Source organism: Mustela lutreola, chromosome 12, assembly GCF_030435805.1.
Source record: "Mustela lutreola isolate mMusLut2 chromosome 12, mMusLut2.pri, whole genome shotgun sequence".
Lineage (NCBI taxonomy): Eukaryota > Metazoa > Chordata > Mammalia > Carnivora > Mustelidae > Mustela > Mustela lutreola.
This window is the reverse complement of record NC_081301.1, coordinates 4,122,662-4,146,159: the sequence shown is the minus strand read 5'-3', so window position 1 is coordinate 4,146,159 and position 23,498 is coordinate 4,122,662. Positions and strand designations below refer to the sequence as shown.

General features: G+C 57.5%; 1 protein-coding gene across 5 annotated transcripts in view; it reads left to right on the top strand.

The window, feature by feature from the left end:
• The first annotated feature begins 731 nt into the window (after positions 1-731).
• Positions 732-23,498, top strand: part of NTNG2 (netrin G2) — a 65,561-nt gene continuing 42,794 nt past the window's right edge. Inside the window, exons 1-3 of one of the 5 annotated variants that reach the window (XM_059142210.1) lie at positions 732-1,344; positions 5,106-5,235; positions 5,474-6,169. In XM_059142210.1, the coding sequence (XP_058998193.1) occupies positions 5,957-6,169 (213 nt within the window). In that variant the 5' untranslated portion in view covers positions 732-1,344; positions 5,106-5,235; positions 5,474-5,956. Of the gene's footprint in view, positions 1,345-1,988; positions 2,089-5,105; positions 6,170-23,498 lie in introns of those variants that run through there. The other 4 variants (XM_059142209.1, XM_059142212.1, XM_059142213.1 and 1 more) reach the window with 4 other exon arrangements.

Sequence of the window (23,498 nt, the reverse complement as noted above, 5' to 3'; positions counted from 1 at the left end):
TGGCAGGAAACCTCCAGGGGGGTTCAAGAGCCGGGGGCTGCCCAGGGTTGCCAACTCCTTGGCCTCTCCCCGGGCCCCCTGCAGGAGTCCTCCCGCACCCCTCCCGCCCTCTCACCAGGAGTGAGGCCCCTCCTGCCCCCCTACTCTGCGCTCCCTCCGGAGCTGGCTTGGCTTCATCAAAAGCAGGGCCCATCAGGGTGGAGGCGGCGATGTGTCAGCTGGTATTCAGGCTCTGGTTGTGCGCTCAGATCGCTCCCCCTCCCCATCTCCCCAAATCCACCCACCCACCCTTTTACCCGCTGCTTGGGGCCTTCTGGGTGGCAGCACTTCACAGAGGGAGTCAGAGCGGCAGGCTTGAGCCCTTGGCTGTTGGGGGTGGGTGGACTGACTCACTTGGCCCCCTCCCTGGTGCCGATGGGGCAGCCCCCACACCCCTGGGCGCTGGCACCCCGTCAGGCCCCAGGGTTTTGGAAAAGGAAGCTGCAGCCCCGCGGCGCCTGACCCGGGCCGGCTGAGGATGCGCCCTGCGCGCAGGGACCCGCCGGCCCCCGAGCCGGGAGGAGATGTTTAGGCAGCGACCCCCCAGAGCAGGCTCGCTCCCGCGGCCGCCTGCTGGGGCCACCCTGGCCGCGGGCCCGCCGGGACGCCCCTGCTGGCGGCGCCCCTCCCCGGGCCGTGGCGCGTCCCCCGAGTCTCGCAGTATTTCCTTCCTGCACCTTTAAGAAGACCGTTGCTCCGTGGTGGGATGGTGTGTTAAAGCCACACAGAGGAAGTTACGCAGCCGGGATCAGACCGAGAGATAAAAGCCCCGATGGTGATCGTGAGAGATGGCAAGAGGATTTAGCCCCGGCATTAACTTGGAGCGGAGTGCAGGGGGGCGGTGAAGCGCCCCGCCATCTGGCCCGCGCCGCGCCGGGGGGGGGATGCCCCGGCGCCCCGACGAGCCGCCGCGAAGCCCACCCGGGCCGGGGGCTGCCCGGTGCCCGCGCGCCGGTCCTCTCCGAGCCGCCCAGGGGGCCCAAAAAGTTTGCACTTGTTAGAGGCGACCTCCCGCTCGGCCCGGGGCGGGCGATGCGGGCGGCGCGGGCGGCCCCCTCCCCCGGCCCGCGTCTCCGGGACGGCTGCGGGCGGCCCCCCCGGCGGCCGGAGGGCTCCCCAGCCCCGATCTGACGGCCGCGGCGGCGGCGGCCACAGCGGCGAGCGGGAGCGGCGCGCGGAGGAGCAGCGGCTCGCCGCCCTCCGGCCCGCGCCCCCACCCAGCGCCGGCCAGGGCAGGCGGAGCGCCCGCGGGCGGCGGTCCTCGGCCTCCCGGGTCTGCGCTCCGGGAAGCTGCTCCGAGCCGGGGTAAGGCGGGCGGGGAGGGCCGGCGGGCGCGCGGGGGGGAGAGCAGCTTGGCCAGCCTGGTTTCATTTTTAAAGGGCTTCGGTGACCGTGCAAGCTCCCCGGGGGCCCGGGAGCCACTTAAAGCGGCCCCGCAGAGGCTCGGATGCAAAAGTTATTTGGTGGCTGCTGTTACTAGCGGAGGACTGGAGTCGCCCGAGAGGGGTGTGTGAGTGTGCATTTGTGGCAGCATCTTAAAGGAAAAGCTTGTCTTTCCGGCTGGCGTTTTCCTACCAGGGTCTTTTTCCATCGTGTGTGTGAGCGCGCGCGCGCGCGAGTGTGTGTGTGTGTGTGTGTGTGTGTGTGTGTGTGTCCGCGCGCGCGCGCGTGTGTGGTGGGGATAGATGTTGCAAGAATGCGTGCATGTGTTTGTGAAAAGGAAATTAACCCTTCTCTCGCGCTCCTCCTCCGCCCCAACTGAATCGCCACCCTCGACCGCCACCCGCCAGCCCCGCTTCCCCGCAGCCCCTGCCCATCTCCCCGAAAACTGGGTCTGTGCGAGTTGCGCAGAGAAACTCTGGGCCAGCCAGGCTGGAAACTTCTTTCCGCGCCGTGGAGGGGTGGGCTAATGGGGGAGGGGGACGAGCAGGGACCGGCTTGGGGACGCGAGGAGTGGAGCCTGGAACTGGGCTGCGCGCAGACTGGGGGAGCAGAGGCAGCGGGAAGGCGGGAAGAGGACCGTGGGCTCGCGGGGTCCGCCCGCTCGGAGTAAGTCGCCCGCCCGGGCGGGGGGCGGCGGAGGCAGCGGCGCTGCTGGAAGCCGCGCGGGGTAAAAGGAGGTAGCTAATTCCCGGGCGCTTCGCTCGGTGTCTTCTAATTGAGGGAGGCGGTGCCAACCGAGGGGGCACCCTCGGTGCCGGCGGGGCTTTTATTAAAGTCCTGCTTATTAATTGCTGCCGGGGCTTGCACTCAACTTGGGAAAGACAAAACGCAGCTGCGGGACTGGGGGGCACGCCCCTGTGCGATGCATACCCCGGTGCAGCCTACCCGTCGCTCGGACTCCACCCCGACCCCTCGCCCTGCTAAGACCGACCCCCGACCCCCGCCCAGCCCAGGCCTCTTTTTCGCGCCCCACCCCCCAGCCCTCAACTTTCCGGGGCTCCCCGGCCGCCAAGAGGCACTTGGGGGGGGGGGGCCGCCAGGAGCCGAGAGGGCACCTGTTCCAGGGCTGGGGGACACCCGGACCGCGGGTGGCAGGATGCTAGCTAGCTAAGCCAGCGGTGCCTGGAGCACCCCGGAGGACCTGGCCCGGGGTGGAGGGCGGGAAGGTGACCCGGCGGCAGCGGGCTCCGCTCTCCTTCCTAGACCCCGGGCACCACCCCCTTGATGGCAGAATTCATTCCGCCCCGCTGCCCCCATGGGAAGGGAGAGGGAACCTCAGGGTGGGCAGCCCACCCCCCGGACCCCTCTTCCAGTGCCCTCCGGGGGGCCCGCGCCCACAGCGCCAAGTTTCCCACGAGGCGAGGGCGCAGCGGGCAACTCCGGGAGGAGCCCGCTCTGAGCCCAGCCAGCTCCGAGAGGCGCTAATTCAATAAGACAGAGAAATCAGAGTTCAGAAATCCTGGTAAAATCTAATTTTCGGGTTTTAATACCCTGGCTATCAGCCCCCCTCGGTTCCTGAGGACTCTTAAAAGAAATAAAGCGCATTGATTCTATTTGTTCCTGGGAGCTGCAGTTTCTTAATAATATCAGGTGAAGATTTATTTTCCAAGGAGAAAACGATCCACCGGGATACAACCTCTTACTCTGAAATTTCCGGCTGGCTTCTCACTCCCCGCGCGCCGCCTCCTTATTCCGGGGCCTCTTGCTTCTCTCCTCCCTCCTTGGTTTTTGTTTTGTTGTTGTTACTGGGTTTTTTGGGTTTTTGTTTTTTGTGGTTTTTTTTGCTTTTTTGGCAAAAGCCGCTGTAAGATTCGCTTGTTGAGCTCACTAATCTCGCTGTACTACCAGCGACGCCCCGCTGATTGACGAGTTGTAAGCACATTTGCTACCCCGCCCCCAGCAGATTGGGTTGTACTTGGCTTCCCCCACCCCACCCCCGCCCCAACCACCACCCCATTTTCCAGGGAATGCGCCGGCATTTAAACCGAGAGAACTGCAAAGCGTTTCCTAGATTTTCGAGTTGCTCCGCACTTGGCTCTCCGTGGCCTCCGGGCCTCCCGGCCTCGCTGCCTCCCCGCCGCCGGGGGAGGCTGCCCGCGGCGCAGTCAAAACCCTGGGCAGGGGCCGCTAGTCCTGCAGAGGAAGGAAGCCCGCAGCCAGCGCCCTGGCGTCGCCTCCCCCGTCAGGAGCTCTCTACCTGTCCGTGAACAGTTGGGAGTCCTGGGCTGGAAGAATTAATTAGGGACGTGCTGTTTTCTGGGCAGCTCGAAGCTTGGGGAGAGGCATCCAAACCTTTGCCGGCCGCGCTATTTTATTTTTACGACATTTTCTCAGGTTGTAAAAATAGTCGCCAGGCGGGTTCTTTCTGAGAGTTTTCTAGCAAGGAGCGCATTCAAGGCCAGGCAGGTTCTAAGACAGGTTTCTCTTTAAACAGCCAGAGGTGAGCCCTGAAAATGTGGTCCCCACTAGGCTTCTCATTCATCTCCATCTGGATCCCTTCAGCGAGGGAGAGGGGCAGGGGCGGCCTTAATGCTGATTTATGACTCCCCGGGACTGACTGGGGGCTACTGTAGGAGCCCAGGGGAGCCGCCAGCCCCCTCTGGACAAAGTCCGCCCCCCTGGTTTGTCATTTTTGGCAGCAGAGTGTCTGTGTCTGGGCGGAGAATGGGGTTTCATGGCAAAGTGATTAACTCTTTAGGGAGGCTTCTCTGGAGGGGGTGGCCCAAGGGGGTGGCTGGTGAAAATCGCTGAGGTTAGTTAGCACCAAAGCCCAAGCAGCATGGGGATGAAGAGACAGTCATCGTAGGTCTAATAACCAGAATAATTAATAATGGGGCTGTCTGGTGTGACTCATCGCATAACCTTTGCCCTACTGGCTTGTGTTTTTGGCCAGGATCCCACACTGGTCGGACTCAAATTCTCCTGGTGATGTACACACCACGATACCGGAGTCATGTTTTCTGCAATGTAATATTTATCTTCGTTATAGCTATTTGGGCTCTTAAATAATTATCAGTAGCTTAAAATAGTAAAGCAATAATCATAATAGTGACTCATTTATAGACACACCCTCCAAAGATGATTGCAGAATTTTGGCCTTGATCAGAAACTCTAACATGACAAACCATCGTCACTTCTGCGGTAGTCTTCACCGTCCCTAGTTTCTTAGCGTTGAAAATCCAATGGACCATTGTAGAATTTGGGGAGAGACTTCTCAGCACCTGGTTCTTACTTGCTGGCCCACACTTGGATCTGTACCTGTCTGTACAGGCTTGTTGGTACTCAGGGTGACAGCTTTGACATTCTGACTTGTCAGTCACAGTATCGAGAGCCACCACTCCATCCTGACCCCTGAGCATGTTTTAGGAAGTCGGTGACCCCAGGCAAGGGCGCTTCTGCTGCCCTAATAACCCGAGAAAAGAGGGGGGAAAAGCGAATCCCCTTCTAAATAATGTGCCGAGCCTGCAAATGTGCAAACCTAATATTAATAAAAATAACCCAGCTTTCTCGGGAGACCTTGCTAATGCAGCCTCATTTTTTTTTTTTTTTGTGCACATTTTGCCAGAGAGCTTTTATTCTTATGCATCTTTATCGCCCCCCCTTCTCTTTTTAATTTGTTGCAGGTGTTGTTGCTAATGAGCTCTCTTCCTCCCCTCTTACAATGAAAGACAAGCCAGCCCCCGGGTACCTGGATGGATTGAGAGCCGAAGTGTCAGAAACTTCATAATAAGTTGCCGATGGCTACCAGCCAAGGTCAGCTGGCCCCCATTAGTGCCTGTCCCCACAAAGCAGAGCCAAATAAGCTTCTCCCCAGTTAAGAACCTCAGTCGCTTTTTTACGTGGCAGTCCAGCCACACAATTGTTGTCACTTTAAGCCCATGTGAAAAGAAATCTCTTTTATGGGTCTGAGATGCCAGTCCAGTCCCACAGAGGGAACACGGTTCCAGCTAACACGTACACCTCCTGATTTTATTTTATCTTTACAACGCAGGCTGGAGGGTTGTTTTGCAGTTCTGTTGAGCACATCACACATTTAAGGGCCCTTTAAAGACCTGGATTGATTGGAAGGACAAAAATTAAAAGCAATCTGATCCGGCCTCATGCCAGATCCCTGAGGATTTGCTCCCTATCCCATTTCCATCCACTGTCACAATTCGAGAGCCTGCCTGATTTGATCAGATTCACCTCCGGGAGAGGTGTAATGCCAAGGTTAGGAGGACGCGAAGTTACGGGCAACTTTTTGATCTGCCCATCAGCAGTCTGAGAAACGCTGGCTCTGAGTTTTCTGAATCGGCCTTTGGGAAGAAACAAGTTGCTCGCTCTTCACAAGCCCGCACTGCTCCCGTCCCTGGGACATCCAGCCACCGGTGCCTGGTAGATGTGGCACTTCCATGCTGAGGCCGAGAGTCCCGCCTGACCCAGTCGCTGCCTCTCCAGGGCCTGTCTGGGCCACGCCCCTGCGGACTGCGCAGCCATGCTGCCCCTGCTCGCACTTTTCCTGCACTGCCTCCCACTGGCCTCGGGGGACTACGACATCTGCAAATCCTGGGTGACCACGGACGAGGGCCCCACCTGGGAGTTCTATGCCTGCCAGCCCAAGGTGATGCGGCTGAAGGACTACGTCAAAGTGAAGGTGGAGCCCTCTGGCATCACGTGCGGAGACCCCCCTGAGAGGTTCTGCTCCCATGTAAGTCAGCCCCCCACTGTTCTGTTTGCTTAGGCCAAGGGGGAGGGGGTCCGGGACAGACTCTGCTGACGGGTGGGCAGAACGGCAGGACCAGAGAGATGCAAGGTTGACTTTCCCGAATCTTGGGATGGGAGCAGATGGCTGTCCCACCTTGGAAAAGGGCCCAAACCAAGGCCACCCCCAGGGCTCTGCGGTCATGTGACATCATTCTCTGGGGTGGGTACCTTCTTGACCAGCTGACCACCAGATCCTTTTCTCTTGGGAAAACCATAGTAGTGATGGGTCCTGGGCCGGGCCGTGCAGACAAGCCCTGCCTCCCCTGAGCAAGGGAACAGGGCACAGAGCGCTCTGTGCATCCCTTCTATGGTACCACGTCCTAGCCCACCTGCTCCAATCCGGCAGACGGTGTTGCCAGGCCAGTGCATGCCACAGGCCAACTGGAGCTCTGCAGGGGAAGGTCTGATGCAAGTGCAGAGGGGGTGCATAAGGGTGGCTGGCTATTCCATCCCTATGTGTGGTGACTGCAGTCACTGGTTAAGTCAGGGGGACAGCAGCTGTTCAGGTGTTGTCACCTGAACCCTTAATTAGAGAGGGACGGGGTCTTAGAGCCATGGAGCACTTGAGTAACTTGTGTTACCAACCACAACAGCGGTGATAATAGGAGGGACCATTCATGGGAGCCCCTCGTGTGGGCTAAGAGCTTGATGTGCAGGTCCTCCCATCAGCTGACCCAGGCTGATTCTCTGTTGTATCAAGGAGGAGTTTTAAGGGGTGGGCTCCGAACCAGTGGCATCTCTGGGCCTCTGTTCCATGGTCTGTAAAATGGGCATTGTAAGGGGCAAGTGAGCTGATTCATATGTGTGAAATGCTGAGTAGGGCCTTTCACAGAGCAAGTGCCCCATAGGTATTAGCTGTTGTCATTCCTGTGGTTCAGATGGGGAAACTGAGGCTCCAGGTCGCACCAGCAAGTGGTAAAGCTGTGATTCAAGGGTCTGAACTAAGCTGCCCGCCGAGAGGGACGTTCCCACTTGGCCAAGCCTTAGCTCTCCATCCCCACCCCCTGTGCCTGGCAGGAGCCTGGGCTGGGCAGCCAGGCTGCAGGAGCTGCTCGGCAGCATCTTCGGGGTGACTGCTGCCTCTGTGTGTCCTTGAGGGAGCTTCCAGGTCTCTGGGCTTATGCCTGGATTGAGCAGGTATTCCGCTGGGCTCCTGAGGACGCCTCAGTCCCACGGGCGGCAGCATTCCGATCACAGAGCAGTCAGCCTGGGAAGGTAGCTTCCTGTCTGGACTGTCAGCAGGGAGGCTGTTACTGTGGCTGGTGGCTGGGCCGAGGGAGCAAGCGGTGTGGGGGGGGCTGGGGAGGCAGCAGAGGGCTGGGAGCGGGCGTGCGGGCGTTGCTGGATAGCTCATGGGGATCGCTGCACTGGAGATCCCAGGGCTTCACGGTTCAGGGATGAGCAAGGGGGTCAGCTTGTAAAGGTCAGGAGCAAGGCCATACTTGGGGGGCAGTGGAGCTCAGTTCTGAGCCTATGTACTCAGAGAGCGACCCAGCCCAGCTCATGCAAAGACTTCTCCACACACTCCCGGGACAGAGTCAACCTCTGCTTCTTGTATTAGAGTCCTGACTGTATTTCTTCTCTTAAATATTCATCAATGCTTTAATGTACTGGGGGGAAGAGTGTGGGATGGGGCCGCTACATCATAACTCACTGGACCAGCATCTGGTCAAGGGCTTGAGGGGTGGAGATGACCATCAAATGCAAGTCTGAGGCCCTCTCCTGGCCGAAGCTGGTTCACGATACCCTTAGCTCTGGGCCTCTGCCCTGCCCCCACTCTCATAGGGAGGACCCAGGGCACCTGCCAGGGTGGGGTACTCACCTTCCCCCAATCCTACTGTTGTCCCGCCTGAGCCCTGGCAGGGGTCATTGAGTGCTGGGGTCTGGGAGGAGCTGCCGTCCCCTCTCCTTCTCTCCCGGGAGCGGAGGAGAGGAGGAACAGCCTCTTCAGCATCTCCTGCCTCGGTCCTGCCTAGGGTCCTCAGTGTCTCCACACCTGCCTGATGGACTTAAATGTTTCATCACAGGCTGCCATCCCGCTCTGCCTATTACTACAAGTGTGCGGCCAACAAGAGTGGGGACTCTGCCTGGCCAGTGGAGGGGGGCTGGCTTCTGCAGGGAGCGGTGGGGGAGGGGGTCACATCCAGATAACTTCAAGCCCGCACCCCCCACCCCGCCCCGTGCTGCCGCCCTAGAGCAGGTCCTGCCTGTGTCTCATTTAATCATCTCTAGGATGCTCTGAGTGGGTCCTGTTCTAATCCTGTTGTAGGGATTAGAAGGGGTTGCCTAAATCCCGCCAAGGTCACTCCGTTTGGAAGGCAGACGGCAGCCTGTCTGCAGCCGGAGCCCACGCTCGCCCACCAGGTGGCTCCGCCTTCCCTCCCCTCGCAGAGGTTCAGCTTCCTGCCGGGTAAAGGAGAGATAATCCCGTATGCGAGGCATGGAGCCGGCCGGGGAGAGCGAGCTGGCACACAGTGGGTTCTCAATGTGCAGTAGGAGTTGTGTGTTTACCATTATCGTTAGGACGGGCTCAGCAGTGTCCCTGGCTTTTCTTCTTTGCCTCTGTCCGGCCTCCAGAATGGCACGCCCTGCATTCCCAGTCCCTGGGCAGCCGGCCCGTCCTGGGTGGTCCGGGAGCTCCGACTCCTGCAGGCCCAGCCGGCGGCATGAACCACCAGGGGGCGCCCTAATGGTATCCGGCCGCTCACTGACCCGTTAGCCAGGCCAGTGCCCAGTGGGTCCCTGCAGCGACTGCTGGACCTGTCCCCACATGCAGCCAGTGAGAGTGTGAGCCCTGGAGCACCCCCCCCCTGGGTGCACGGGGAGGGCACGAAGCAGCCACTGTTTTCAGGGTTCAGGGTGCGGACCCTCCCTCCTGCCAGGCTTCCCGTCCTTCCGCAAGGCCACCTGAGACCTGAATTGTAAATTCCAGCCTGGTGAGGAAGGGGAGCGGGGAGAAGACCAAGATAAATGAATAAATAAAAACCTATTGGCTCTAAATGCACAATGAGAATTAATAGGGATGAGCTCTCAACCAAGGATCCGAGGGCAAGGGCAAAATTTCAATGAGGACTGCAGGAGAGCACGGGCGGCCCCCCACCCTCCGTTCCGGGCCGGCGGGAGAGGGCCAGCCTGGCCACGCGGCAGGGCCCAGGAGGCAGGAGAGGCCGTACCCGCTGAGGCTTCTCATCCCCTGTGCTGTTGGGTGTCAGGATCAGCCCCACGGTGCCCCAAAACACTCTCCTTGTGCCTCTGGAGACAAAAGCTGACCCTCGGGTCTCAGGAGAGAGATGGTGAGGAAGAGAGGGGGTGGGGTGCTGGCCACAGACCAGGCAGGTGGTGGTTAAAGCGACCCTACGGGTTCCCCCTTGCTGCCTAAGATGTAGTCCTTGGATTCACCTTATTAAAAATGCAGAATCCCAGGCTTGCCCCAGACTGCTGAGCCAGGAACTGCATTTTAACATGCGATCCAGGGATCTCAGAGATATCCAGGGTATGGTCCGAGGTATGTAACGGCCTCGTGGTGCGCGTACCCCACGGCTGATGTTCCCAGGCAATCCGCGGGGGCTATGTGACGAATCCCTGTTCAAGGAGATGGTGGGGAGCAGCAAGCCCAGGAGTGAGGGCTGGAGCTGGGAGCTGACGTCCCTGAGACCCTCTGGAAGCTTCCACAGAGAGGCTGTGGGTATCTCGTCTAGAGCCACAGGCCTGGGGTCTGAGGACCCATCCCAGCTCTGCCATTCTCTGGTCACTTAGATTCTCTGAACCTCGGTTTCCTCGTCTGTAATGGGGGGCGATCCTGGGCTGCCTTGCCCGCCCCACCAGCTTCCTGGAAGAAGGAAATGTTTCTCTCAGAAACATTGAAGAGGGTGAGTTCTGTTCTCGCGTCAGGCTTTGATATGATTATTTTTTTTTTTAAGATTTTATTTATTTATTTGACAGACAGAGACACAAGTAGGCAGAGAGGCAGGCGGAGGGGGGGGGGGGATGCAGGCTCTCTGCTGAGCAGAGAGCCAGATGTGGGGCTCGATCCCAGGACTCTGGGATCATGACCCGAGCCGAAGGCAGAGGCCTTAACCCACTGAGCCACCCAAGCGCCCCTGATATGATTATTGATCCAATCTTGATCCTCTTGATTTTGAAATAGATGAACATTAAACTTCTTATCCAAGGAGACTTTACATGTACAGGACCCTTGGTCTTGGGCTTGATGGGAAACCAGGAATAGGCCATGAGCACCCTTTTCCCTCAAGCTTTACCTTCTCTGTGCCTTGGTTTACCCAGATGCAGAGCACATGGTCCTGTCCCCCAACCTAAGGGGACTGCTGGGTCATGTGGATCCTTGAGTCCTCAAGCCCCTCCCGACAGTGACATTGAACACCATATGTAGAATCAAGGTCATAGATGTCCCTCCTCCCGCCAGACCACCATGTTCACAAAATGTTCCCACCAAGCCACACTGACCTGACGGCTCCGCTGGCTCAGCCCTCCTTCCCCCTCTGTTTTCCTGGTCCCCAAGCCCGCAGGGGACTCTCAAAGAGACAGACCGGCAGACAGACGTTACCCATATACACTACCAACAGGTGGGGAGACAGAGCTGCTGTGGTGGGAGCCCCCGAAAGGTGAAGATGCGTCTCTTCAGCTCACCTATTGTATTCCAGCCCACCACGCTTCCCACCTCTGCACCCTTGCCTGGGCCGCCTCCTCCACCCAGAATGTCTTCCCTTGCTTCCTTCATTTCCAAGGCTTCCACATTTACCTGGAAAACCCCAGCTCAGTCTTCAAGGTTTAGGTTGGACCCTCCCTCATCCAGGAGGCTTTCCCTGATTCCCTAGCCCAGGTGGGTAAAAGGCCCCCATCTGGTCACATCCCCGTCTTCCTGCTCACGGATGTTGGCCTAGTGGTTTAGGGCGTGGGTCCTAGGGGCAGAGAGAGAGATGGAGGTTAGAACCTCATGCTGTGTGACCTTTGGTATGAGGCTTAACCTCTCTGAGCCTCAAATTGCTGCTATTAATAGGATAGGCAAACAGGACTGTGGTGCACAGCCCCTGGCATATGGTTGACACTTATTCACGAGGGCTATTGTACTCCTGGTGTTTCGTTTGCCTTGGACTGTGAGCTCCCCAGAAGGAGAGCTGTCCTATCTTTCTGTCTCCAATCTGTGCGAGGCACGCGTTTAATGAACAAGTGGTCGGGTAAGTGGAAGGTGAGTGTGATCCAGGAAAACTTCTCAGAGGAGGAGAGATTAGAACTGAGTCTTACAGGAAGAACTAGGGTTTTGATCAGGGCAAAGGAAGCACCGGAAGCTCCCGCTTGGCTCCATTGGAGCCCCTGCTTTGTGGGACTGGCATGGGGTGACAGCAGGCGGTCTGCACAGCTCTGTCCTTAAGTAGAAAGCGACTTTGGAACCAGAGCTTCACCCAACTCTTAGTTAAGGCAGCTCATTCTGTTGAAACGCCTGAGGCAGGGCCCGGCTTGGGACAAGAATAGTTCCATGCATGACATCTTCCTGCACAGTGAAGTCTCCTTCCTGGGGAGCGGATGAGTGACAGGCTGGGGGCAGCGTTGCTGGGCGGTCAGTGCCCGCAGGTGTGAGATCCTTGCCCCTGACCTTTCTTAAGGGAATGGCTTTGGGTCCAGACACCCCCTGGAGGGTGGTGGAGAGGGGAAGGAGCCTGGAGGTGGTAGCCTCCAGAGTCAGAAGTGTCAGAAGGCAGTGTCAGAAGCTCTAGAACTTTCCAGCATACACACCCCTGCCTTCTCCAGGCTCATCTTCCTCTTCCATCTCTATCTACACTCCCCAGCTTTGGTTTTTAATACATCCTCACGTGTCTCCGGCGTTGCCTGTATGATCCCCGGCTGCCTCAAATCCCGCATGCGGGGAGGACATGTCCGCATGCAGCTGGACAGCCGGGCAGGCGACCCCCCACTGTGGGTGAGAATCTGCGATCTGGGAAGGGGCAAATGCGAGGGCTGTTACCCCGTCCTTCTGGGCTGTGGGACTTTGGCCGAGTCCCTTGCACTCCGAGGCTCCATGTTCTCATCTGATCGTTGGGATGACAGCGGCCACAGGCTCAGAGGAAGGCTGACGAATGAGAGGAGACAAGCCTCGGAGAGCCCTCAGCTGGGCGCCTGGCACAGAATGAATGTGCCAAAAAAAGGGATTTTCTTTTTCCATCCCAGAACTTAGCTGGAGAGACAAAAGGAGGGACAGTAGAACATAACACATAGAAGGCGATGCTGTTGGCCAGGCCTGGAAGAGGAGGTAGAGTCCGCGTGCACGGTGCGAGTTCAGAGATGGGGGGCCTGGGGTGGGGCGAGGGGTCGGAGGGATGCCGAGGCGTGACAGCTGGCGCGAAGGTTGTGGGGTGGGGGTGTGCGGGGGACCTGCGGAGGGGGCGTGTGGATGCCTGGGGGGGGGGGGGACAAGCCATGTCACCGCCTTGTCCCATCTAACCCCCCTCCCTGTAATTCTGTGCGGTGGAGCGCTTGCAGTTCCATTAGGCAGATGAACAGAGACACCGAAGCTTCCCTAGGTCCACTCAGTGGTGCGGCTGGGATTCTGCCTTCTTCTCTCTGGCTCCTAGTGTTGGGGGACGGCTGGGGGGTTGGGCCAAGGATGTGGTGGGAGGGAGGGGGGGAGGGGAACAGTGGTCAGGCGGAGGCCGGAGGGGCTGGAGCAGAGTGTGGCAGGCCCAAAGGAGGGGGGCCCCTTGCCGCGCAGCCCTGGCCACCCCAGGACCGGAGCCCGGGCTGCAAAGCTCCTATCCCATCCCACAGCCCCCATGGCCCAGGCTCCCCGGCGTAGACCTGGCCAGGGTCCATCTGGCCCACGAGCGCCCCGGGCACCAAGTGCCGAGGAAACTAGGAAGCGGCGGATGATGCAGAAAACGGTTCTGCTCGGCTTCGCTTTGCAGGTTCTGATCTGTTTTTCCTTAGCGGCAGATTTGCTTAAATATATGAAAATGTGTTTCTAATTCCCTGCGCACACACCAACTGCTGGCGGGGGGTGGGGGAGCGTGCGAGAGCTGAACAAGCACCAGAGGGGAGCCAGGCGGTTCCAGTTCTGCAAAGCCTCCCTGCTGCTGGCACGCCAGGCCAGGCCCCCTTGGCCTCAGTTTCCCCCGCTGCGCCATGATGCGGTGTGCCTAGATTCACCAGCACTCCAGGTGGATGGCCAAATAGATTCTGGGAGTTTGGAGAAATCTGGGCTAGGGTTCAGCTTTGGTCACAGGCAGAAAAAATGGGGGATCCCAGGGCACATAGAGGGGTTCTGAGTGCCGAGTCCAGCGCTAGACTTTTTTTCAAGTTCAAACTCTTTTATTATAGTAGTTTCATAAATGAAAATCAAAACAAAGAAAAATAAAGATGAGCACTAAAAATACAATGGTACATCACATAATTTCCTTCTGGGTCTATAAATTCTTTTTTAATTGAGATATAATTAATGTACAACACTGTATTCGTTTCAGGTGTATAATGTTACAACTTGATATATGTAGATATTACAAAATGACCACTATTATAAACTTAGTTAACATCTATCCCTGCACATGGTTAAAGGTTTTGGGTTTTTTTTTTTTTTTTCTCCTTTTGGTGCTGTTTTTAAAAGAACTTAAAAATTTTTTCTGACTGAGGTGAAATTCACATTACGTGAAATGAACCGTTAACATTTTTTGTTGTAGTAACATACACAGACCATAACATCTGCCTTTTAAACTATTTTTAAGGATCCAGTTTCAGAACATTCAGTACACTCAAAATGTTGTGTGACCACCGCTTCTATGTAGTTCTGAGACACTTTTCATTACCCCAGAAGGGAATCCCTTCTCCACTCGCGGTCACTCCCCAGGCCCCCTCCCCCTGGCCCCTAGCGACCACGAGTCAGCCTCCCGTCTCCATGGGTTTGCCTCTCCTGGACCCTTCGTGGAAGTGGGATGATATGACACGTGCCTTTTTGTGCCTGACGTCTTTCACTTGGCATCACATTCTCGAGGCTTGTCATGCGGTGGTAGGGGTCACTACTTTGTTCCATTTTTAAGGCTGAGGAATATTCCACTGTATGGCTAGACCACATTTCTGCCTCCGTGCCCCAGTCAGTGGACATTTGGGTTGATTTTGCTTTGGAGCCGTTAGGAATAATGCTGCTATGTCCTTGTGTGTGCACTTTTTGTGTGGACATGGCTCTGGGGCTACACTTGGGAGTGGAATCGCTGTGTCATATGGTAATTCCATTTTTAAGTTTTTAAAGAGCCACCAAACTGTCGTCCACAGTGGCCACACCACTTTCCATTCCCGCCGGCATGGGACGTGGTTCCAATTTCTCCACACTCTCACCAGCACGGCATATCTCCCGTTTTTTTTGTTTTTTATTATTATGGCCAACCTAGTGGGTGTGAAGTGGCATCTCCTACGGGTCTGATTCGCCTTTCTCTAGTGACTGGTTTACTGATTACTTGTGTATCTTCTACGGAGAAATGTGTATTCATGTCTTTTGCCCATTTTTTCACAGGATTGTCTTCTTTTACATGTCCTTGATGTGTGTGCTAGGTGCTAGATCCGTATCAGACATACGATTTGCGAATATTTCCCCAACTTGGTGGTTAGCCTTTTCACTCTCTTGATGGTGTCCTTTAATGCACAATATATTTTTTTTTTACTTTAGTGAAATCTAATTGATCTATTTTTTTCCTTTTGTTGCTTGTGCTTTGGGTGTCGTATCAGAGAAACCCTTGCAAAGTCCAGTGTCACAAGTGTTTACCCCCATGTGTTCTTCTTAGACTTCTAGAGTTTTCGCCCTCATGTCTAGATCTTTGATCCATTTTGAGTTCATCTGGATCTGTGGTGTACAATAAGCCTCTGGCCTCCTTCTTTTGCACGAGGATAGCTAGATCCCCCAGCACCGTGTGATGGAAAGACTGTTCTTTCTCCACTACGTGTTCTTGTCATCCTTGTGGACAACCCATTGACCATCCGTGCGAGGGCGGGCCTCTGGGCTGTCCATCATTTCCCAGGAAACACTGAGTATCCCGTGCGTGGTGTATCCTCAGGTCCTCCCAGAGAGCCTACAGGATAAAAACTACTTTCCCCATTTTACAGATGAGGAGACTGAGACCCCAGCATTAAGTGGAGAGTCTGGGCTTGGACTCAGATGCCAGGCATTTAATGCGGTGCCGGGGTGAAGCCGGAGGAGGGGGAGCCCCAGTGCTCCTGCCCTCCCCCTCCCTTTCTGTCCCTCGGTCCTTTCCTCCTCTGTGTCTCCTTTATTCCCGACCAAGCTTTCAGGCTGGGACGTTAGCGCCGATGCTCAGGGGAGGGTAACGGGAGGGGTGCCCAGCCTGTGCTTCTTTCCAGTCTCAGAGTGGCTCCTCCTTAGCTTCTACAGCAACCCGCTCCCGGACCCACTCAGCAGGGCACCGGAGCCTGGGTCTCACTTCGCCCCCCGACATATAAATGCCACTGCTAATTATCCTGCATCTCAAGTAGGGAGTGCAGGTTGGAAGGGGTCTGAGAGATTAGAGGAACCGAAATACCTAGGAGCACATGCCCGTGGGACTGATGGCTCAGGGGAAAGACGGCTCCTTGGACGGGGCTGCCAGTGACCCTCTGCCCCCGACCCGAGGCCCTGAGCCCCTGACCCCCAGGCAGTCCCAGGACTCCTGTGAACACAATGGGAAACCACTAGTGACTCCAGCTCCCTCGCTTCCTACATGAGGGAAACGGAGGCCCCACAGGATGCAGTGACTTCCTCGGGCCCCCAGGGAGGGACGGCAGACCCACGAGGGTCAGCTGTAGGTCCCGGGCTCTCCTGAAGGAGTAGACCGGAGCCCTGGGGACAGGTGGCGTTCCACACCATGTTTCCGTCATGCACTTGTGCCTGGGATTTGACCTCACGGCATTTGTCGGGGGGGGGGGGGGCGTGGGCTGCCTGCCTGAAAGCCACCTGCAGCCCACGGGGTGGGGGGGGGCTCACTCTTCAGTGTAGATGTGACATAAGGTTAACACATTCCTTTCTGGGCCCCTTGGGTGAGCCTCTGGTGACACGGCTGTTCTCAGAGCTGGCTCTCCAGGGTCCTGGGGAGCTCCAAGGCCCCCATGCCAGCCTGCCCACGAGCTGTGGTGTTGTGTGCTGGGGCAGGGCTGTGAGAGGCAGACAGGAAGGGGCCCGGGACCCCAAGGTGTGGCTGCGCAGGGGTCACCTCCATTAGAGAAATGCAACCTATCTCCCCCTGCAGAAATTTGGCACATCTGATCTGCCCTCCACACCTAACCCGGGGATGCTCTCGGGCTGCCCTCCCCGGCCCCCCCAGGAAGGGAACTCGGACCATCAACAACGATCTGGCATCCTTGTCCCCCAGCCATTGCCAGGGTGCCGTGGGGCCATTTGGACCCCTCCGTCCCTCATTCCAGTTCCCTCCTTCTGCCCGTGTCATTCGTCCACTTGACTCCAAGTGTCGACCAGGGAAATAAAAGGAAATGAAACACGACCAGGACATGTTCCCCCCGGTCACAGCGGAGGCTGTTGTTGGGCAAAGGTGAAAAGGAGGCGGGGAGACGCAGCCTGCGTGTAACCCTCAGGCCCCTCCCTCTGCTCCAGCCCACGTGGATGGTGGTGCCTATTTGGGGTTCTTGGGGTGTCCCCTCCTTCTGGGTATCAAGAGACAGCCAAAGGCAGGTGACAGTGGAAAGAGAAGCCAGCCGGCCAAAGGGCGCACTGTCTCTGCCCCTGTCCCCACTCCAGACAGGCATCTTCGAAAATCCTCACCAGCAGCTCTGGGGCTGACACTGGGCGGGGTCTGGGCTCCCCACTGCACTAGCTTCCGGGAGCTGGGTGACCTCAAGGCAAGTCTTGGGGTGGAGATTTCCTGCCTGCACACTCCCCTCAGAATCCTACTGCATTCCTTGGTTCTGTTTCTAGCCTTTGGAACTTTTAAACTTGGAGAGTAAACCAGAGAGGGGAAAGGAGAGGGAGAGAGAAGGAAAAAACCAGTAATGTCCCAGACACGCAGGAGGACCCGGAGGGGACAGGCAAAGCTAGAGCCCAACCCACACCTCAGCAGCAAAACCCCAGAGCAGAGGTTCCTGCCTTTGGGGATTCATGGTGCTCATTCAGGAACAGTGTGCACATGTGCACACACACACACACCTGCAGGGCACACATATATGGCTGCAAATACTCATGGGGCTTCCCAGACCACCCTGAGTCCACCGCTGGACCCCTGTGGTCCCTCTGGGGGCCCCTACACTCAGGAAAACCAATGTTTGTCTTCTTGGAACTGAATGGCCCCGTTATCTGAGGGTTTGCTTGATTTTACCTCTTTCTCCTCAGAGGAGCAACAGCTTACACTTATTGAGTGCCTATTGTATACCAAGCACTCAACCTAAACAGCTCATGGAATCCTCACAGAAGTCTTATGGTGGATCCTATATTTATACCCATTTTGAATACAAGGAACCCAAGGTTCAGAGAGGTTAAGGCACTTTCCCAAAGTCACACAGCATTGAAATAGAGGAGCTTGGCCCCTCTACCCTGAGCTGCCTGGCCCCAGCACTTAGCTGCTAACCCCGCCATCTACAGCTGATATGAGGCACTCTGGGTGTCTTAGAAGGCTCCAGATGGATAGAGCTAGTTGTCATCTGTGTGCGCGCGTGTGTGCTGTGGCCCTCTGCGCTGGGTGAGCGTATGGTCCCTGTCAGCGGGAGGAGGGAGGGCAGGGGAGGAGTGAGCGATGGTGGCAGTTACGCACCCCCCCACCCCGCCCCACCCCCTCCGCCCTTTGAGACATGGCGGAGTCTGCTAATCCACTTACTTGATAATTCACTTATATCATGTCTGTTTGGCAGCGTGCACGCTCCCACGCACCAGCTCTGGGGAAGGCGAGATGGTTTTGCCTGGAGGAACCCGAGCTGTTTTTCTGGGGAAGGAGTGGGAAAAGAAATACACCCAACAATGGACAGTAATGGACCTAAAAATAGAGGGGCGGGGGAGCTGCGGGGAGGGGGAGCGTGGCGACCGCCTTCCACCCAGCACGTCTGCCTGGAACGGGCAGCCCGGCCCTTCCCACCGGGGGTTCCCCAAATATCTGGCCCCCTCTCAGTGTGGGGGATGGGCATGGAGAGGGCAGAGGTAGGAAGGGGGGGGGGGGGAAGAGGGGCCCCGGGGCCTCTCCCCGGTGGAGAATTGTCCCATGACAGTGTCCTGGGGCCAGTGGCCCCAACGTTGGCCCCACGCTGGGAGGGAGTTTGTTCTTAGAACCCATCCTTGGGCCTGAGCCACAGGCGCTTGCTTCTTGCTCCAGCCTTGGGGGGCAGTGGGAGGCCAACCTTCCCCTCCGATGTCCTGAGCCTTTCGCTCCCAGGCTCTTAACCCCTCTTCCTTGGAGGAAGGCTGGCCAGCCAGAGCCAGGGCCTTCGGGCAGCTGCTAAATGTCAAGATGGACGCTGGCTCCCTTACCTCCCAGGCTCCCCGCCGGCCCCTGCCCTGCCAAGCGCATTAACTCTTTTCTCCCTGCATCTCTCCCTGTGCAAATTCTGCACAACCCGTCTGCCCTTCACTTGGCCTCACGGTGCAGGGCACTCCTCTCCCGGCCCAGTTAAACCTTCCTCCACCTGTCCACATCCTGCCCGCCCTTCATCCAGGCCTGCCGGAAACCCCACCTTCCCGAGGAAGCCTTGCTGACCATCCCAGCCAGTTCCCATCCAGGCTTGTCATCTGGGCCATTTGTGGGGACCAAGCCACAGGTGGCTTTTCTGGGGTCACCTCAGAGGGCTCAGTTGCTCTCGTAAGAGCTCAAAGTGCCCGGGTTACCTGACCTTGAGTCAGTGCCTGGCCTCTAGGGGCCTCAGGTCCCTCCTCACCTATGGGGGTGATGGTGAAAGCGAGACTCCTGGCGTAGAATCGGACCCCTTCTTCGGATCAGCTGCACCAGGCTCCCAAATCTGGCCGGGCATCCGAGTGCCTGCAGACAGGGTTGGTGGGTTGGCTGGTTGGCTTTCAATCCGGAGCAGAATTTCTGGCCTTAGGGCCCGGGCATATTTGCCTCTTCCAGGAATTCTGATAGCAGCCAGGTCTGCTTCCCACGACGACTTTGCACACAGCGGACATTCCGAAATAGTGGATGAAGAAGCGAGCGAGCAGATGAATGAAATCTTGCAGGCTCAGTCTTACCACTCCCCCCCTCACCCACCGGTTCCTGCACAGAGTGACACACCTGTCCAGGGGTGCCCAGCTGGGTCCTGGGGGAGCAGGCCCAGGGGTCCTTCCTGTCTCCTCTGCCCCACCTCTCCTTAACTCCTTGGAGACCAGGAGGGAGAAGAAACCCTTGCCAGTCCCAGCTTGCGGTTGTTGGCACGGCCGTCCCCACCCATCGCCATCCGTCTGGGTGCTGTATGGACTCCGGAGACTTCTATGGCATCCGGAGGACCCAGACAAGGGACCTGCCGAGGAGGGGGAGTCACTCTGCAAGCCTTAATTAAGCGCCCTGCAGGTACGGGGCTCCACCTTCCGGGAGCACACATTAGCCCCAGAAGGTGCCAAGGAGAAGAGACATCTCTTCTGCTCATCTCCAGGCTGGGGGCCGGCCCGGGCGAGGGCAGTGGCCAGGGATGCAGGCCCTGAGGAAGGGACAGTCAAGCAGACACCCCCTCGGGCTGGAGGGGAGGAGCTCCAGACAGGCTGCCCCACGCTGAAAGCCAGGGGTCAGGCGGGGGCAGCAGGAAAGGGAGCCGAGCCCAGAGGACTAACGAGGCAAGAAAATGACTTCAATAGGACCATAAAACAGTTTGTAAAGCCATCTGTGGTGCGAAAATCCCCTCCGTTGCCCCTAAACCAGGGAGTGCTCAGGGCAGCGCGTTCTGCTTCCCGGCTTCCCGCCGAGTGCGTGATTTGGAACTTCTAACCCCGGTTCTGCCTTTTGCTCACCAAAGTGACATTGGCCACGTTGCCTGGCGAGCCTGACCCCCGTTCGTCATCGGAAAAACAGAATTCGGAGTTGTGCCTTAGCTCACAGGATTGTCATGCATAGAGGAAATGAAATTTTGCGGGAAAAACCAGGATCACGATGTCCGGCGCCAATAGCAATACTCCGTGTGGAAACCGAAGGCAGGGGGAGCCAGGGGAAGGTCGGGACAGTTTGGGTTTGGACTTTATGGGAAGGGGCAGCCTCTAGGGTTACTGGCGGCTCATACGGGGCGTCTGGTGGGGGATGGGGCAGCCGGACAAAAGTTAGGGGAGGGGCTTCGACCTCACCCCTCTTGGACCCGCCCCTTTCCGTGGGTGCTCCGCCCCCACCGCGCCCCCAGTCCCCTGGCCTCTTGAGGGACCACCAGGCCCCATTGTTCTGTTCTCCTGCAGGGAAGCCAAGGGCCGCTCCGGGAGAGGAGGAGGGCGCCCCTCGACCCCCACCCCAGTGTTTAAATCCTCCATGCCAATTTTTTTCTCCTCCGTGATAAAATATTCATGTCAGCAGAGCAGGCCCTCTTTGGGAAGGCTGCATGTGTCTGGCTTAGGCTTTGCACAAGCTTTTAAAGAGCAGGACGCTTTTCCTACTCTCTAAGCATTTTCTGAGTCCTGAATCAATAATGCACTTTACTGGGCTTCTCTGGCTGCGGCTCTTCTCCTGCCGGCACCCTGCCCCCATCCTGCCCGTCTCTCTCTCTCTCTCTCTCTCTCCCCCTTTCTCTCGCTCCTTCTTTCTTTCAGCCTCGTGTCTCCCCCTTCTTTACTTCTCTTTACTTTTTAAAGAGGGATTAAATGAAAGGGTTGGCTCTTTGGGGGGGGCCGCGCGGGTGGGGAGAGGGGTCGCGGGAAGGGGGCGCAGAGAGCAGCTCGGCCGGCCGCGCCCAGGCTGGAGGTCCTTGGCTGAACAGGTTGTGTCCCTGCACAGCAGGAGGAGGCCAGCGGCTGAGCCTTCCTGCTGGCCCCGGTGGGGAAGCGTTTTTTTGAGCTCTGGGCATGGGGGAGGAGGAGAGCTTGGGCGAATCCTGCTTCTCTCAGTGCTTTTTCAGATCAATTAGAAAGTGTTTACAGCATGACCAGAGAACACAGGACCAACATGTGACAGAAAGGGAGCCCGGAACAAAGAGACATGTGCAGTGTGAGCCAAACCTATTGCCAGACTTCCTAGGGAGCAAGACGTCTCCTTTGGCCTTTCTGCTTCTTGTGGTAATGAGCCCCTGTCACTGGGGGCATGCAAGGGGCCGGGGAGCCATTCCTTGTCTGACTCAGACGCCGACGCAGGTCGTTCCGCCGGGTGAGGGGCTGCGGTGCAGAAGTCGCCCTTGCGGGAGGCGGGGGGCACACAGACCAGCCCAGGCTCTCTTCAGTTGGGATAGAACCTCCCACCCCAAACATTCTAGAAATTTGGCTGTGGGAAGAATCCACACATGCCAGGGCAAAACAGAACGTACCCTTTTTTTCTAATGTTTTTTTTTGAACAGTACAGCTGTCCCCCGCCCCCACCTTCTCCGCGGTGTCAGTTAGCCACAGTCAGCCAAGGTCTGGAAGCAGGTGATCCTCCTCCTGGCATGTAGTGAGAAGGTCCCTCGTAGCCTAACGCTTCGTCCCCACGCCCACGCCCTGCCCTCGCTTCATCACATCACCCAGACATTTTATCTTCTCACGTCACAAGAGGGGAGAGGGCGGCCCAGGGAGGTGTGTGTGGAGAGGGTGGCCGCATTCACGTAACTTTTCTTCCAGTATTTGGTTATGATTGCTCTATTTTATTATCAGTCATCACTGTTAACCTTACCATAGGCGTGTCCATACAGGAAAAAAAACAGTCTATGTAGGACTTGGTGCCATCTGGGTTTTCAGGAATCCCCTGGGGGCTTGGAAAGTATCCCTTGTGGATAAGGGGGGAGACCACTACAAGAGTTTAAGCTCCTAGAGAGACGAACTCTTGTCTGGCCAACCAGAGCCCTGACAAGATGTCGCCCGAACCCTCTGACCGTTCAGCCGTGGGAGGAAATCGGTCCTTCCGGGTCTGCGATCCCGGAGAGCAGCATTCAGCATTGGCATCCCTGCCTCTCTGCCCGGGGCTTCCCAGCTGACCCTCTCCTGGACAGTCCTCCAGGGCAGCCTGACGCCCTCGGGTGGGCAGAAGGTCTTGCTGGCTGTGTCTGGTGGGGAAGCCAGAGGTCGGTACGGGACTGCGGACCCGGCGTCCGCGCTCGCTGCCGCTCCCCATCTCTCAGTAGTCCCTTGACCACGCTGTCCTCCCTGGGTGGCGCTGGGCAGGCCGCTTACCCTCTCTGAGCCGCACCAGAGCGATGAGATGGAGTGAGACGAGCGAGAAAGTGCCCCTCATGTACACTCTCGTGGGATCCAGGTGCGGGGGTAGGAACGTTTAGCAAATACCACTACGTGCAAATAGTCACTGGGGGTGTAGAGCAAGGGGGGGCAAGACCTGGTCCCTGCTGGCCTAGAGTCCAGCCCCAGTCATGGAAGGTTCTGGAAGGAGGTCTGTTGTGGGCAGGGCTGAAGTGAAAGGCCTCCCTTTCCTCCCAAACAATTTGGGGAATTGGGCAGAGGAGAGGTGCTCTGGGCAGCTGAAGACCTGAAGGCAGGGCAGGTTCGGGGGGTCTAACGTGGCTCCTTCATTAGCAGATGTCCACGGTGGCTGGTTCAGAGTCGAGGTCTGGGCATGACCTGGTGTGGGGAGGCGGTGGCTGTCGCCGTGACCTCTGGATGCTCATTGCCAGGGTGGATGAGCCCGGGGAAGACCCCTCATTCAGGCCCCTGGCCTTCCCAGTGAGTAGTGGCTGGGCTGGGAAGAAACATGTCTAAAAGAAACCAAACCCAACAGCAGCAAACCCCACCCCAACAAGAGAAGCCTCCCTGGCCAGCTGCCGCTCCAGCCCTGAAGCAGCGTTCGGTGGTTTCCGCTGATTCACGGCGGGGGTGGGGGGGATGACCTTGCTAAGGTCCAGGCTTCGGCTCAAACAGAAACCCGAAAGGGAAGGGGAGCGAACCCCGCAGGCAGAGGGAAGGAGAGAGAGAGAAACAGGGACGGGGTCAGTGGAACCACCCAAGGAGCGGGACAGGAAGTCTTGCGGGGCCGGGGGAGGTTAGAGACGGGCAGGGCAGCGAGAATTAGGATCTGTTCCCAACAGAATCTCGTTTCCGCTTTGTTAATAATTTATCCCCGCTGCAACTTCTCTTACCAATAAATAGGAAATAATTTGTTAGGGAGAATTCCCCTGATACCCCAGCTTTCTCCCTGGAGTAGAGGTGGGGATGCCAAAGGGTGTGGGAGACTGAGGAACGTGGGCTG